Raw genomic sequence first — 16,883 nt, forward strand, 5'->3', positions numbered from 1 at the left:
AACAAACGCTACATCACTCCTTGCCATGTCACTACATCGGTCTGTCCCGCCGGGCACGGAGGGTAATGGGGAGAGGGGGGCGTTTAGCACGTGCTGAGCTGTGAGGGCAGAGTGCCTTTTAACCCTCACGTGCTTTTTGGAAGCCCTTGCTCTTCATTTCTCACAGGTGTCTCCTATTTATTCAGGGGTGGCTACGAGTCTGCTTCCAAGCACTTCAATCCAGCCGATGTGGAGGTGGACGTGGCTGGAAGATCCTTCCTGGTCACCGGTGCAAACAGTGGCATTGGCAAGGCAACAGCTACAGAGATAGCGAGGAGAGGTGAGCGGGGCCCTGATGAGCCGCTCTGAGGGGTCAGCACAGAGGGGATGGAAGGCAGCAGGTTTGGCCTTCCGGGTCAGACACAAAGATGCAGCTCCTGGGGATGAAGGAGAGGTCAGGCGTGTTGGTTTACAGAGCTGTTGGTGTGGGTTAGAGGTTTAGGCACGATCAGTGCTGTGCAAACTGGAATAATGAAAGAAAATTAGTGGAGAGGCTCTGCAAAGTGTTTCTCAAGTGTTACCTGTTCTACAGGGACATCTGAGAATGTTAGTGACGGATTAAGGTCTGTTTAAGGCTGATAGCAGCCTGGCTGAATTTGAACTGTTTTGAAGAACTTGCAAAACATCATAACGATGAAAGAAAACAATTGGCTTTGCTAAGCTGAGATGGGAGAGTATAAAAGAAGCAGTGTAGTTGTGCTTGATCTTCATGACAGTCTGGAGTTCGTGCCCTTTAACTGATTACATGCAACCATTTTTATCCTTGCTTACAGAGAGCAACAGATAGTATGAACTGGGACTAGCTACTGATGAAGGATAAACCTAATCCCTTTCAGAGTTGACAAAATAATTCCTGTTGTGCAAGAGCGGTAGGAGTTTTGGCATGTAGAACAGAAGGGAGGAGCTTGCAGCTCTTTGCCCTTTTTGCCTGCTTAGGTTTTGTAACTATCTTACGCAGGACAGTGGTGACTCGGTTAAATTAAACTAATTCAAAATGATTAGCATCAAAGTGTCTTTGGGGTAAAGATGCCCATCAGTGCCAATATGTGATTGATTTCAGGTTCCCACTACTGCCATTATGTATGTATTGCCTTGTCTGGTGACTGTTTTGCTCAGAGACAGATAGGCCTGCCAGGTTTTGCATTTTTATTTCCTTTTCACAGAGCAATTCCAGTCACTTCTGTTGTTCAAGGCTTTTATTCAACTTCCTACGGCATGTACCAAAAGAAACATTTACAGTACAGATGCCTGAGCTTCCATTTCCAGTCTAGCTCTGGTATTTTATCAACACTACACTTGAGGTGCTAACTTGACAAAAAATCATTTGGGCCGACAGTACCTAGAGTGCAGTAGCCTTTTCCAGCCTTGTGTGAGGACCCTGCTACAGTATGATACTTTCTGCCCTCTGCCTGCCTTCACAGGGACTGGAGGCAAGCAGAAATCCTCCAGCTTTCTTATTACCCCTTTTGTTTGTGTCCCAAACCTTTTGTTTGGAGGACCTTTACCTCAGTCCTTTGACCTTATTGGGGTTCTTGCTGTGTTTGGTCTGCCTGATGGTGCTGCTGGGTTGGTGCTTTTTGGGGAGCATTTGACCCTAAAATGGCCCAAAGCTGGTGGACCTGGGACTACTAATGGGATGTCATGGCCCTAAGCAGCTCCCAGCTCATCAGCAAGTGTCATGGGAGCCCCGAGAGCTCCACAGAGCTGAGCTTCAGTGGCATTGTTGAAGAGCAACTGCTTAGCGCTTGGCAGCAGAGAAGTGGGACTGTTGGTTGTGCACAGCTCAGGAACATTCTGCCTGCTGGGAAGCTCCCGTGGTATTTCGGTGACCATCTGCCCAGTATTGCCACTGCTACTAGCACGCTATTGATTTCACGCAAACCTGAATGCAATCACGAATGGTGGTTTCTGTTTCGTTTGGATTGTATGAAAAACTAACCCCATGCAAGAACTGCAAATTGCAGGTCATTTCGTGGCCCTCCCTGTTTCCTGAGGCCTCCCCCAAACACGGTTAGTAATTAACTATCAGCTGTATTTCTGGTCGGGTTCCACCAGGTGGCACGGTTCATCTGGTTTGCCGAAATAAGGAACGGGCTGAGGTCGCCAAAGGAGAAATAGTGACAGAAACGGGAAATCAGGTGAGTTGGTTTTCAGTCTGTTTACTCTTAGAGACTGTTAATATTAAGTCCTCAGAGGCTTTGAGATATTCTGTTTTGTCATTTTGTTGTTGTGTTTTTAATAGCATTTTCATATGGACATGGAAACCAGTTTATCATGGTTTGAAATGATTTAATTAAGTGTTCAAGGCCAGGCTGGATGAGGCTTTGAGCAACCTGGTCTAGTGGAAGGTGTCCCTGCCCATGGCAGGAGGGTTGGAACTAGATGGTCTTTAAGGTCCCTTCCAACCCAAACCATCCTATGGTTCTGTGGATTTCACTAGGTGATGTTTACTTTTACTAACAACATCAGTAAACATTTAGTGTTTTGTTGTTGATATGTTTTGTGATGCCCTACTTACTATTCCTAACTATGTGGCTGAGCTTTTTAAAAGTTAATGCATTGCAAAACTCTTGCAACAACATAGAGTTTACAGCTTTGGAGTTGAAGGTTTTATCTCTCTGAATAACATGCTCTTGATTTACTAAGGTTGGCTGCTCTGTGAAGTCCTGTGTGTGGTCCTAGTTCCATGCTCTATAGAATTTTCAGTTTCCTTTTCCTATAATATGTCTTCTTTACCTCCTCCCTTCTGTAACAGATTCTTTTTGCTTCTGCATATATCACTCTACAGTATACCTCAGTAGCTTTTCCTAATTATTCAGGAGGGTGTGCTTATGGAAAAGTACAGTCACTGCCTTTCTATCTTGGGGTACTGGTTTTGGCTGGGATAAAGTCAATTTTCTTAATAGCAACTCCCATGGTGTTATGTTTTGGATTTATGACTAAAACAGCATTGACAACACACCAATGTTTTAGTTATTGCCAACCAACGCTCACACAGCATCAAGCCCATTTCTGGTTCTCATGCTGCCCTTTCCTGCTGGAGGAGGACACGCTGGGACAGCTGACCCCATCTGACCAAAGGGATATTCCACACTGTATGATGTCAGGCTCAGCAGTAGAAGCTGTAGGAAGGAGGAAGAAGGGGTAACATTTGCAGTTAATGGTGCTTGGCTTTCCAAATCACTGTTGCATGTGAAGAAGCCCTGCTTTCCTGAGGATTGCTAAGCGTCTACCTGACAATGGGAAGCAGTGAATGAATTTCTTGGTTTGCTTTTTTCACACACACAACTCTGCTTCACTTCTTGAACTGTCCACTAGTTTTGTCTGTCTTACCCTTCTGATTCTCTCCTCCATCTCACTGAGAGGGGAGTGATCAAGTGGTTTTCTGCTGCTTAACTGCCTACCAGGGTTAACCCACAACACTTGAATGGAGAGCTATCTTAATTTTAAATAGTCACTTGGCTCTGGAACAGAGTGTTTTGATTCCAGTAACAGTTTTTAATGTGGATCAAAAATTCTGAAGACTTTTTATGGTTAGAGATACCATATTGATTAAATTTCTGCTCTTTGGTTTCAGCTCCCCAGTGTGACACAACCAGCATTACACTTCAGTTCTTTAATGGAGGTGAATTAGACCAGTCCTTATGTAGAAATAAATACTTTCCAGCTGTCTATAACTGTGTAATCCCATAGCTATCGTAAGACTGGTGATTATCTGTGTTCCCTCCTCTTCTAACTGCAGTCAGACAGCCTGGGAAGAAGGATGAGTTCAATGACCTCTGAAGGTTCCTTCATGTTCTGTCTTCTGTCATTTGGCAAAACAAAACTTGAGGCAAATAATGTTCTTCCTCTAAAAGCAGCACAATTACTGCCTTCCCACTTTTTGGTAGGCTGCGAACCTGTAGTTTCTCTAGTCATGAAAGGGTATGAGTGCAGCGCAGAACCTGTGCGTGACCCTCGGGACAGGGCACTTGTGTAGAAGGCAGCATTCAGTGAAGTGTTAGATGAGCTGTGCGAGAGGCCCTGTGAGACATGTGACTGCACTGGGAAGAGTCGTATTAATAAGGAGTCCACAAGAACATCCTTCTCTAGAAGTACTCATTCAGAAGCAATGCGGGGAGATAATAAAATGCTTTATCTGCAACTTAACAAGCTTATCCAGACTTAACTCGTTCTTCCTGATCATCTGGGCAGAGATCCTGTTGTAGTGTATGCCAAAGATTTTTTTTTTTTTTTTTTTTTTTTAACCCCCAGTCTTCCACAGCAACACATGCCGGAGTTCAGTGCTGAAATGGAGTTGTTAATTGGCAGGCAGCTGCACCTAGACCTGGGAGCTGGGTTCTCTGAATCTGTTAAAGTAGACTTAGTCACGGAGGTTAGGTCTCACTTTGAAAACACTTTCACTACTGCTGAGGACTTTTATAAGGAACAGGCCTGTGGGTCCTTTTTGTGAGCCAATGTGGCAGTCTTCAGCAGATTAAGTGTTGATTTAGATCTTTTCCAGTCTCTGCAATCACTTGTAATATTGAACATCTGCCCAAAATACTTCAGCTCTTCTGTTCCAGTAGACAGTAATAGTTGCTTTAAAAGCAGAAAGCTTTTAAAGAGAGATCCAGTTAGAAACAATAGAGCAGAGTCAAGTTTTTGGTTAGGAATGAACACTAGGATGAGAAAATTCTGACCTAACTCAACTGAGGAGATGATATCCAATGGCTAGAGAGATGTCACGTGTTCTTTATCTGCAGGGATGCAGAATTATAGGCAGGGAATAATGCCTTATAATTTTCGCGGCTTCTTCACTTATCTCATTTGCCTGTATAATGAGTATTTAAAGAAACAACTTGGGAGGAGACCAGGTCCTTTAATGATTATTTGTTGTGTTGCATGAGAACACATTCTCTGCATAATTATTTTCGAACTGCCTTTTCCTGGGGTACATCGCAAGGCTGTCTGTGGTACGTCTTTGAGACTAAGTGCTATCGAGGAGAAGAGTAGGAGTTGACATGCCTTTTGTATGCTGATAAATGCCACTGTGCATGTACTAGGTAGAACACGCATTTTCGAAAAGCAAGAGTAACAAACAGTAAAAGGTTTTTGATGTTTTGGAGAGAGGAGGTATTTCTGGCTTTAGTGGTTTAGAAAATTATAACTCTGCTTTGATGTCAAGCTTTTCCTTTTTTTATCCTATTGCATCCGCATCCCTGGCCGTAGTATTTCAGAACATTGCAAGACTGTTGACACGGGGTGGCTAACAAGGACTTAGCAGTTAGCATGGAAGGGGGTGCAGAAGGCACCTGACGCTCTGCGACAGCTGGAGTGGGCACAGTGATGGACCTGGAAGTGTGCTTTCCCACCCTGGTTGGAGCGGCTCTGCCTGGCGCACAGGAGGCTGGCCCATACAGAGCTCTGGAGGGATGATGTGGCAGATGTTGGGCTGGAGGGAGGGACTGGTACTTTTCCATGAGCCAGGGGCAGAGCATGATGGTGGCCTCGTCTGTTGGGTTCTGCTGTGGTCATGATGCTGGGCTGCCGGGTGAGGTGATGGCAGGAGATGAGCAGGCTGCATCACTGCAGGGAACAGGAACAGATTGACAGGGTCTTTGCAGAGAGTAGAAGAGCACAAACCCCACATTGTGTGGAAGGAGGGACAGCTAGAAGCTATGCTCGAATAAGCAGTGGATAGAGACTCCTAAGCTGGGGAAGAATGGAAGCTTGTGGGCTGGCAGGCAGCAGAAGGTGGGCTTGTTCCCTGTCTGCAGATGTGCATTTACAGGATAGGTGTAGGGCCATGGTAACTGATGAGGGAGAACAAGCTCTGTCAGGGACAGTTGTTGAAACCAGATGAGCCTGAGGCGGAAGCGGTGGGTGATAGCGACTGGAGGCTCCCTCCTGTGGGGAATGGAGGCACCATCTGCAGGCTTGGCTTCATATCTCAAGAGGTTTAGCACTTGCTGGGGACTCAGATCTAGGGTGTTGGGAAGTCAGCCAAGGCTTGTCTGGATGTTGGATGATGTCTGGATGTTGCTCAACCACATGGGCACCCGTGACATTGTGAGGGGCGACCTTGAGTTCACCAACAGTGCTTACAGAGGGTGAAGGGCATGGGGCCCCAGTAGTGCTCTCCTAAATCCTTCCAGTGAAAGGGAGGGGCTTGGGTGGGAGCATACGCAGGTCAACACCAGAATGTGCGGCTGGTGTCACTTTGGCCTTTGTCACTTTGTCTTTGGCCTTTATGACCTCCTTGACCTTCTCTGAGAAATGAACATTACTGGGCAGGTGTGGCAAAATGGAGCAAGAGTATCTTTGCCGACAGGTTTGCAAAGCTACTGAGGAGGGCTTTAAACTGGTTTCACTGGGGGACAGTGACCAAACCCAGAAGAACAGTGGAGTCATGGGGACAGCAAGTACGTGACTAGGGCACAGCAAATTGGAAGAGGCTCTCACAGTTTACATGTGAAAGCACCATTACTGGGAGCCCATCTCAGATGCCTGTACATGAATACAGCACAGGGATCCATGCGGGGTTGCAGAGCTCACTGGGGTTCGAGAGGTATAGTTGGCATGACTAGAGTGCTGGAATGGAGGTATACAGGGCCTTTTTGAAAGGCAAGCTGGGATGACAAAGGGGAGTTTTGCTCTTTGGAGGTGGAAAGTAAAAGGCCTTGGGAAAGTTGGTTGATTTTCAAGGGAAACCTCCTTAAAGTGGAAGGTGCTTCCTGTTAACGGGGCAAAAGGCAAACCACTCATCTTCAAAAAAAGGCAAGCAGGATTTGTGCAACTAAAGGCCAGTCAGCCTCACCTTGCTTCCCAGGAGAATTATGGAGCAAATCCTCATGGAAGCTATGAAAGACATAGGTGATTGAGGAAAAACCAGCATGGATATATCAAGAGCAAACCTGGCCTGACCTTCCCGGTCGCTGCCTTTGGTGAGGTAACTCTGCCTGTGGACAGGAGGAGAGAGCAGTGATTGCCTCCTTAACTTTGCCAAAGCTTTTTGCGTGGTGTGCCACAGTATCCTTGTAGCCAGTTTGAAGAGATGTGGTTTGAACTGATGGATAACAAGCTGGGTGGAAAAATGTCTGGAACATGTGGCTGGGAAGGCAGCAATCAATAGTGCAAAGCTGATCTGTTAACAGTTGTTAGTGGCTTCCTCCATGAATCCAAACAGGGGCAAAAACTGTCTCTTAGCAACTTGGACAATGGTGTGAAGTGCAAACTGTGTCAGATTGCAGATGATCTCAAATGGGGGCAGGGGGGAGCTGGACAGAATGGCTGCTGTTCAGAGGGATTTAGGGCTGACATGGACCTCATGAAGTTCAGCAAGAGCTGATGCACAGTCCTGTCCTGGGATGGAATAACCCCGCGGAGTGCTACGGGCTGGGACTAGCTGGCTGGAAAGCAGCTTTTCAGAAGGGGACCTGGGGGTGACAAGTTGTCCCCGAGTGAGCAGTGTGCCCTGGGGTAAGGATGCCAACCACACCCCAGGCTGTACGAACGCAGCAGGCTGAGGGAAGAGCATCTTCCTCTCTATTAAGCCTTTGTGAGACTGCAGCAGGACTCCTGTGCCCAGTTTTGAGCTGACAAGGAAGTCGTCAGTGCCCTGGAGCAAGTCTAGTGGAGGGCTGCCAGGGTGACTGAGGGGGTGGGACATGTGATGTGCCAGGAGGGGCTGAAAGGGCTGGGTTTGTGTGTGGTTGAGAAAGCTGAGGTGGGTCTTACTGTAGTCAACAGCCACGTGACGGGAGGGTGTAGGCAAGGCACTGCCATGCTTCTCTTGGAGGTCTGCAGTGAAAGGACAAGAAGCAGCAGACACAGATTGTAACAGGTAAAAATTTTGGCTCGATAGGAGGAAGTGTTTTTTACACCATGAGGGTGGTCAAACACTGGAGCAGGATGCTCAGAGAGGTTGGGTGAATCGTCGTCTTTGGAAATAGAACTTACCTGGACGACCTCATCTCAGTTGCCTGCCTTGGTACGGCAGTGGGACCAAGCGGCCTCCAGAAGCCCCTTCCAACCTAAATTGTCTCTAATGCTGCGACCTTGAGCACTGCTTTGGAAAGTTGCTTTCAGCTAAAGAGAAAGCTGCTGTGTTAATTGTTTAAACAGAAGTTTTGCAAGCTCTGCAGTATTTTTCTAGTTCTCGGCTATGCCTGACTGTCTGTCACGTATATTTATCTGAGTAGGACACTCTTTAAATAAATTTGGCATTAAAAAGCTGTAGCTCAGAAGCAACTGAATCAAGTGACTAACTGTGTATTCCCATTAGACTTCCCAGTTGCACTTATTAACCTAAATGTGTTAGTTATGTCACGGAGATAATATTTTTTTCATACCGCTTAAATACCTTTTCAACTAGACAGGCCTTAGCAGTGAACAGGATCTCTTCAATGTCCCTGTTGATTGTAACTTCCTTTTTTTTTTTTTCCTTCAGAATATCTTCTTGCATATTGTGGATATATCTAATCCTAAAGAAATCTGGAAATTTGCTGAAAAATTCAAAAATGAACATAAATTAAATGTGTTGGTAAGTTTGCCTACTTAAATCATGTGTCTGTCTTTGGAGTGTATAACCTATGAATTTGTCCAAAAGGTAGTCTAAATTTACACTGTTTGGCCCACAGTTCTCTGCTCAATTTTCTCTAAATGCTTTTATAGTAGTCTCCATGTTCTGTTTGCTCTTGTCTATTCTCAGTTCACATAGAGAGTTATGCTATAAAAAGAGAGAAGGGCAGTAATTTTGTAGCTGCATCTTTTCAGGTTCTTACCACACATTTTCTCTTTGAATTTCATTACTAATAACTTTGCCCCTCTTAAAGAGTAAACCTTTTATAGAAGGTCATGTTAGAGCAGTCTACAACAAAGCCAGGGAGAGAGAGAGCAGTTAGCATCATGGCACGTAAGGGTCTCAGTACACTTACCCTTTACTTAGCAGAGAAAATTTGCCCTGGGGGGTTGTACTAAAACTGAGGCACCTGGAGCACCTTGGTTTGATGCCTGCTAGATGAGGAAATTCTGACAGAAGCAGGAAAAAAGGCTTTTGAGGAGTGGTAGTGACAGGACAAGGGGTTTAAACTGAAAGGGGGGAGGTTTAGATTGGGGATCAGGAAGAAATTCTTCATGGAGAGGGTGGTGAGGCACTGGAACAGGTTGCCCAGAGAAGCTGTGGATGCCCCATCCCTGGGAGTGTTCAAGGCCAGGCTGGATGAGGCTTTGAGCAACCTGGTCTAGTGGAAGGTGTCCCTGCCCATGGCAGGGGGGTTGGAACTAGATGGTCTTTAAGGTCCCTTCCAACCCAAACCATCCTGTGATTGCCAGACAGAGAGAAAAGCCGGGGTCCCTACAACCAGGGCACAAAGTGAGTATGAAGCACCTCTTCTGGTTATCTTTGCTCTTCTTAGGGCTAACTAGGATGCAGCAGCCTCCTGACCTGGCCAATCTGCCACGTTAGGAGCCAATTCTTTGAATTTGCCAGGGGTGGGAGTTCTTGTTGGAGTTCTGTTCTACCACTTGTTGCACAGCTTCCCATAGTGAATTTTGCCCTAACGGAGAATAGCATGGATGGTGTGGGCTTAGTGTGGTCTCTCAGATGAGACTAACGAACTACACTGCATCTTGATGTTCTAATATCTGCTCTACAACTTCCATATTACTTTCTGTGAGCAAAGAATTTAAACACATGGAGTAAGGCACTGAGGGCTGTTGGCTCTTAGTGGAATACGTCTGTGGAGAGTCATTTCTCTGGACATCATTTCTTTTGTGGAAGAAGAACCCTTTAGGATCAGCGACAGAGCGGTGTGACTTGGAATTGCATGGTGTATTGAAACAGTTTGTGGCTTTGTGTTGCAGTGTCAGAAAACAGCAAACCAACAGGGACTGCTTGTATGGGTGGTTTTGTTTGTGTAGATTATTTTTGTTTACAGGAGTTGTCTTACAGATCAACAATGCAGGATGTATGGTGAATAACAGAGAATTAACTGAAGATGGACTTGAAAAAAACTTTGCAACAAACACTTTGGGTGAGTATTGAGGGCTTAGTTCTGAAATATACTTAGTTTTGGTTACAGAAGTGTGTTTTCCTCAAGTATGTATTCCTGCTCAGGGAGGGATCATACCATTGCTACACTTGGGAAGGAGCAGGAAAGGAAAAGAATTATTACAGCTTGTTTGGGCTGTCATTTTGCAATTTCTCCATTTTTCAGTTCCCATATCAGTGCCTCTATTTACTGCACAGCGGTTGACAAATACAGATAAGATTTAATTAAATTGAATCTGAAGTTTGCTACGAAACTTTGTTCCAAGCAGTGATGCTAATGACAGTCTCTTTGTAATAAGTGTGTTCCTGTGGCTTAGATAGAGCTTAGAGCACATTTGGATATTAAGGAAGACATTCCAATGTTTCAGTAGGCTTGAACAGCCCTGTTTGACATGACAGGGACACCGTGTAACTTGGACACTCCCAAACCGATGCAGCATCTAGCCCAGGGATTGAGCAGTACTGGGTAAGTCTGGCACTCCACATGTAAGGGGTGTATCCCGTGAACTGTGTGGTGGAGGTCTAAGAGGGACAAATTAAGGGAAGCAAATAAAGGGGGAAAGGGGAGATGTGGATAAGCAGGGAAGATGGGGAGCAAAGTGGAAGATTCCCTCATAAAAGCCATGGAAAAGATGTGAGCAAACAGCCAGCCAGCAGGGAAGAGCTGTCTGCCGCCACTGATACCTGTAGAGCTGAAAGCTGCTCTTCTTGCAAAGAGAGAGGTGGTGCTTCATCAGCCTGACACTTTTTCCTCTGCCTCCACTCAGGGTGGGTGGCTTTCTCAAGAGACTGTCTTTAATATATCCAGAAGTGACACATTAAGGAGGAGCTGCAGTGCTTTGTTCATCATACTCTGGGAGGAGGAAGGGGGCAGCTGAGGCTATAAAGATCAAGCATTTGTAGAACTAACATAGCCTGGAAACCACTGTTGGGTTTTCTTGTTAGCCTTTTTCCTGTGTTGCTTCCTTAACTTGTATTTACTTTTGAAAACTAGCATTTTAGGTATAAATGTCTTGTGTTTAGCTGATACGGTGCATACAGCTTGTTTTTCTGCAAGTCTGACTACATTAAACTGACAATTAATTCAAGTACAAAGGCACAGATTAATTTTCTTCATATTAATCTTCTGCTAATATTCTTCTGTTTCTCATGATCAGAATTCAAAATGTATTTTGCTATCAAATTTCCTCTGGCTGCAGAAGTACAAGCACTTCTACCTTGAGAAATTTATTCACCTCAAATTAGTTTAACCCTCTTGTACCCTTCAGATAGAAATCCAGCAGTTTGCAAAGGTGCAGTTCTTCCAGAGAGAAGCAGAGTGAAGCAGATACAACAGTCTGAACAGGAAAGCATGTTTTGGTTTAGTTTTAAATGTTGAGGAGATAAATTGCTGAGGAACTGTACTGGTGTATCACTTGAATTAGATTGTATCACTCAAGTAGAAGCAGCAAGTCCTGCTTTCCCAGCTGTAAATCAGCCTCGCTAGAGATACAGAGCTGCCCAGAGGAAGCTGAGTTATGATTGTAGCGAACTAGGAAAATGCCTGTATTATCCTTCTTGAATGTTACATACAGATCCCCCTTACTCGGTTGTATAGCACTTGCTGCGTGACTGTATACAAAGGTTGAGGAGGTGATTGCACGTTTGAGCAGATGAAGTAAAACAGATAAGTGCTCCTCTGATGTCCAGCTTCTGCAGAGTTCAGACAAGGGCTGGGTTCTTTGCTCAGACTGGTTCTCCCTAGGCAACGACAAGGATTAACAGTTGAAGCTCTTGTGGACTGTCCCACTGGGTTGAGGTGGAGGAGGCTGTCGGTGCAAGAGAGAGCTTCCGTGCTTGCAGGTCTGATGCACGTGAAGGACCAATGCTGTCAACAGTGCAGCGTTTCTGCTTCAGAGTCAGAGGTGGGGGTAATTATTCATGTCTGCTAGAGTCCTAGCAGGAGAAGGCTGTCTGGAGAAATGCCTGTCAGAGTAAATACTGTGTTAAGTAATTTCCCTAAGCACCTTTGCGTGTGCTTTACTTCGGAGAGGTTACTTCTCTATCAGTAACTATCTGTGGTTATAGGATCCCGGAGAAAAAACTTGGCTAGATTAGATATGGAGGTATATAGGTTGAGTGTAAACTAGAATGTGGTCTGAGATAAGAAACTAAATTCCTTTCTCTGCCCATTTCCCCAGAAAAGCTAAAGCCTGAAGGGTGACGTGGGCTTAAGACCCCTGATTTGAAAGTCTGCAGTCATCCCCTCAGCAGCAGCATGGAAACAATAAGTCATCACTGTGTGAAATGCAGAAATAAGATGGAATAATGTCTTTTGTCAGATCCTCACATACAGGGTGTCCCTTCCATCTTTCTTTCACGTCTTGTTTCCACCCTGGATCTTAGTTGTGGTCTCGTGTGGGAGTTGTGATTGTCTAAGAATGCAAGACTCTGAACTATAAATGCAGGGCAGAGTCTTTGAGTCCTGTATCCAGTATCTGATTAACATTTATATAAGCTGTAGAGTTGCTAATTTAGGTGTCAGAAGTGCCATGGAGTTTTTAAAGCCAGTCTAGGAATATTTTCCTCTTGACTGACTTGTTAGTCTGGTTTTGAGCATAATGGATGTTAGAGTTTGGTTCTAATTGATCACCTGACTTACAAAGCATATCTTATATTCTGATCTTTTCTTGGGCAGAAAGGGGAAAAAAATGAATGCGCAAGTCCTCTGGCAGATAAGATGAATATGTACAAAAATCATCCAGGTGAGAATAGAAAGCAAACTTCCCTTAATGTGAAACACCACTGACTGGCTAATTGAGACCAGCTCTCTGAAATAAGGAGGTGCAGAGTCCTCCCTGGTGTTGTCAGGATGTATGGGTGGGTGAAGGTCATGAAAATGCAGGTTGGTAGTTCAGGCTTTGTATGATTTGCCTAATATTCGAGTTCAAACTGTAAACTGCTTTGAGCTGGCAGTGGCAGCTGTGTCTGTGCTGGTGCCTAGAGTCCATAAAAACGGGGCTCAGGCACAAATGCTGCGGCTTGTTGTGGCCCTGTTGTTGCTGTCACGTGAGATACCTTGCCTTTTTTCACCCTCCTAGATCCCCAGGAATTGTTGGAGCTCAGTGAAGGCGTAGAGAGCAGGACAGCTGTGGGTCACGCAGACTATGTAGTGTGGGAGCACTGGCCGGAGACAGGTCTGAAATGGCACTTTGCCAGCTGAATCACCCCTTCAGTGGGAAACTGAGCGAGTGGCTCGAGGTAATGTGGGCTGATTTCCTGGGGAGCTGCCGAGCCTGATGGGTGGATTTTACTTGTGTCCCCTGTAGTTGGTGCGTTATTGACCCTGCGTTCCCTCCAGTGGGCTGGCCTTGTACTCAGGGTTGTATCTAGGAACTGGGCAGCAACAAGCAATCACTTCTGATGACTTTCCAACTTCTGAGTCAACTCTTCTTTCTTTTTTTTTTTTTAATCTAATTTTATTTCATAGAATCATAGAATAATGGAAGGGTTTGGGTGGGAAGGGACCTTAAAGCCCATCTAGTTCCAACCCCCCTGCCATGGGCAGGGACACCTTCCACTAGACCAGGTTGCTCCAAGCCTCATCCAGCCTGGCCTTGAACACTTCCAGGGATGGGGCATCCACAGCTTCTCTGGGCAACCTGTTCCAGTGCCTCACCACCCTCTCCGGGAAGAACTTCTTCCTGATATCTAATCTAAACCTCCCCGGTTTCAATTTAAACCCATTACCCCTTGTCCTGTCGCTACAGGCCCTTATAAAAAGTCCCCCCCAGCTTCCTTGTAGCCCCTTCAGGCACTGGAAGGTGCTATAAGGTCTCCCCGGAGCCTTTTCTTCTCCAGGCTGGACAAGCCCAACTCTCTCAGCCTGTCCCCATAGCAGAGGTGCTCCAGCCCTCTGAGCATCTTTGTGGCATCCTCTGGACTCGCTCCAACCGGTCTATATCCTTCTGATGTTGTGGGTTCCACAGCTGGATGCAGTACTGCAGGTGGGGTATCATTTCACTTTTAGTAAAACTCCCAACAAAGACTATTCAAACTGACTGTATTCAGTCATTTTGGGGAAAAAAAGCTGTCAGAATTGGTAGGCAGGAGGAGGCAACAGAAGCATGTCCTTATTGAAGCACTAGACATTTAGCTGAAACAATCCTTGTTCTTCTATTTTATAGCCTGCCTTGCTTTTCTTTTGCTCAACACATCTTCTTGCTTGACATGGAAAAATGGCATATATGTTACATTTTTATTGCTACTTACCAGCCAAGGGGATGCTAAAACACACTCGGAGATAAATAAATGATGCTCCCAGTATGCATCTTTTCTTCAGTCTGATGTGTTCTCATGTTTTAATAATATAGCCATATACATTTACTGTGTGTGCAAGAACGGTCAGGGGAAACAACATGCTTTTCTACCACAGTAGCAGTATGGTCTGTCTGTGGCCAGTTGCCTAACTGGTGTGCATATTTGTCAGTCTCTTCCCTGCCTGTAAACCGTATCCAGCTGGTGTTTCACACATGCCAGCATTGCCTGGTGGCCTGTGCTCTGAACTACTTGGAAGTCAAAGAACTTGGATAGCAGCTGTCAGTTGGCCATAATGTTGGTGCCTGTGCTTTGGCAAGGTAACCTTAACTGTGAAAAGGAGGCTAGGATACCAGTTTTCTTTCCAAAGAGCTTTGGGATTTACAGATGAGAGGTGCTACGTGAAAGGGGAAGGTTGAATATAATCGCACACCCACTAGCTATACTGAACCCTGGGACACACAGGAACCCTTACTGAGCTGAGCTTTGTAATTCAGGGGAAATGTAAACCTTTGTTTTGTCTTTCATGTTCAGTAGCTCTTCCCATGCACTCTCAGGTTGGAATTGGCCCTCAGAGACAGCACACTAAAATCTTCATTCCTGATCCTGTACTCAGGAAACGGACTCAGGGATGTCTCTTTTATGTGGAATCACATCAGCTGAAGGCTTGAAAAGATAGCCAGGTCAAGGAAGAATGTGAGTTTGTTGGGTGAGGTGTTTTCTGGGGTTGGTTTTTGTTTGTTTATTTAGGTTTGTTTTGGTTGGGTTTTGTTTGTTTTGTGTTTTTTTTAAAGACTTGGGCATAAGAAAAGCAAGCCAGTTTAACTGATTTTTACCAGATGAATGAGCCATTGAAATCTGTACAATAAAACTTTCTTTTGTTGTTCCCACTTTTTTCACAGTTGAAATAACACTGTTCCTAATAATACTGCAAAGCTCAGGCAGATGGAAGACTTCACCGAGTGTGGTGCTGGCTGCCTGCCCTTATCTGAATGTTAGCAGATTAAAAACCTCACCAACAATTCACCACTAATTACCAGATAGAACATCAAGCAAAAACTATTCTAGAATCCACCAAGACGCTTGGGTCTGCAACAATTGCATCATCAATTAATTTGATGTTATAAACAGGTAGTGGCTTTATAATATTACTGCTGCTGAAATGGTAGTTTTCTTTATAAATCAATTTTGAAATACAGGTTTGGGGGTCACTTTAAATCTGTAAAGCAGATAGGAGTATGCATTCACGTCTCTTATACATGATACCCTGTTGATTTTCAAATCTGAAGTATATGCATCCTAAGAAGTCTTCCAAGTTTTAGCAGGCTAAAGCTGGGTTATAACACCAGCATTTTGGGAATGTGCCCTCACAGTGTTTGTTTATATTTTTCTGTTAGGGCCATTCAATGTTTTCTAGTTTCATGTTGTAGTACAAAAAGATTTATAGTCTTCTGTGGGGCAGAACGGTGTCTAATACACTGTATGCTTCCTTCCCTTGCACGGGGATAGCTTTCTCGTTGGTTATGCTGTGGTAGGGACGGTGAGATCCATGGTGAACTGCTGCAAGAACGTGCAGAGCTCCCTTCCTGCATCCCCAACAAAACAGGGATTTCCATGCCATCCCCTCAGGTCACACGAAAGGTAGCCTCATCTTATTTAGGAGTTTATGAAGCAGACAGGCTGATTTTTGTAGTAAGTTTTTAAACTATTTAGTATACAAATTGAATGTTTATCTCCCCGAACAGCTCCTGGTGTTCTGCACCTGCGCCGTTAAAGTTTCTCTCTGTGATTGTGAAGCAGTGAATTACTGCTCACAGAGGTTTGGCTGAGGCGTTGGCTGTGTGGAGGTAAAATCGGGAGTCGTTAATTAGAAAGCCCTATTGGGTTACTCAAATTGAGAAGATCTCGGAACAAGTGATGTGAGCACACAGCAGGCCGCGAGGGAATACATGGAGATTCAGTTTGATTTTACTTTTATTTGAGCAAGTAAACATGAAACTTATAAACATTAACGTGATCAGTGCCTGGGGGGGAGTGTGTATCAACCAAGTGTGTTCTCAGTAAGTGCCATGCTCGTTGCTTTTACCGGATTTCCCACGTGTAACGCGCAGACTGACAACCCGCGCTCTCTAATCTACCACACGACAGGGTTGGTTGGGAGGTGGGTAATGCTGGAGTAGCTGCATCCTTGTAGGAAGGTTTTAACTGCACTGCCTTATGCGTGATTTCATATTACATGAGCTCAGCTTCAAGACCTAAAGCTTACAGGAATTTTTCCCAAGAAAAGCAAATGCTGAGAGGATGGTTATCTTTAAAAGAAATTATGCATCAATCCCAGGAACCTCTTTAAGTGGAGCAAACAAGGCCAGCGAGTACTGCGTCAAACCTCATTACTTGGAGCAGGGCTGTAGCCTGCCCAGTAGGTTTCTCTAGTTAACTCTTCGCTTCAGCCAAGTTCAGCGAGGGCAAGGTGAAATCCTGTATGTGGGGGCGATACACTGGATGGTTACTCACC

General features: G+C 45.1%; 1 protein-coding gene across 1 annotated transcript in view; it reads left to right on the top strand.

The window, feature by feature from the left end:
• Nucleotides 1-166: 166 nt before the first annotated feature.
• Nucleotides 167-16,883, top strand: part of DHRS12 (dehydrogenase/reductase (SDR family) member 12) — a gene marked incomplete at both ends in the record, with an annotated part of 24,914 nt that continues 8,197 nt past the window's right edge. The window contains 4 exons of the mRNA XM_010161158.1: nt 167-319; nt 2,095-2,177; nt 8,471-8,563; nt 9,974-10,055. Of these exons, the coding sequence (XP_010159460.1) occupies nt 167-319; nt 2,095-2,177; nt 8,471-8,563; nt 9,974-10,055 (411 nt within the window). The remainder of the gene's footprint in view (nt 320-2,094; nt 2,178-8,470; nt 8,564-9,973; nt 10,056-16,883) is intronic.

This window comes from Eurypyga helias, unplaced genomic scaffold, assembly GCF_000690775.1.
Source record: "Eurypyga helias isolate BGI_N326 unplaced genomic scaffold, ASM69077v1 scaffold15131, whole genome shotgun sequence".
Taxonomy (NCBI): Eukaryota; Metazoa; Chordata; class Aves; order Eurypygiformes; family Eurypygidae; genus Eurypyga; species Eurypyga helias.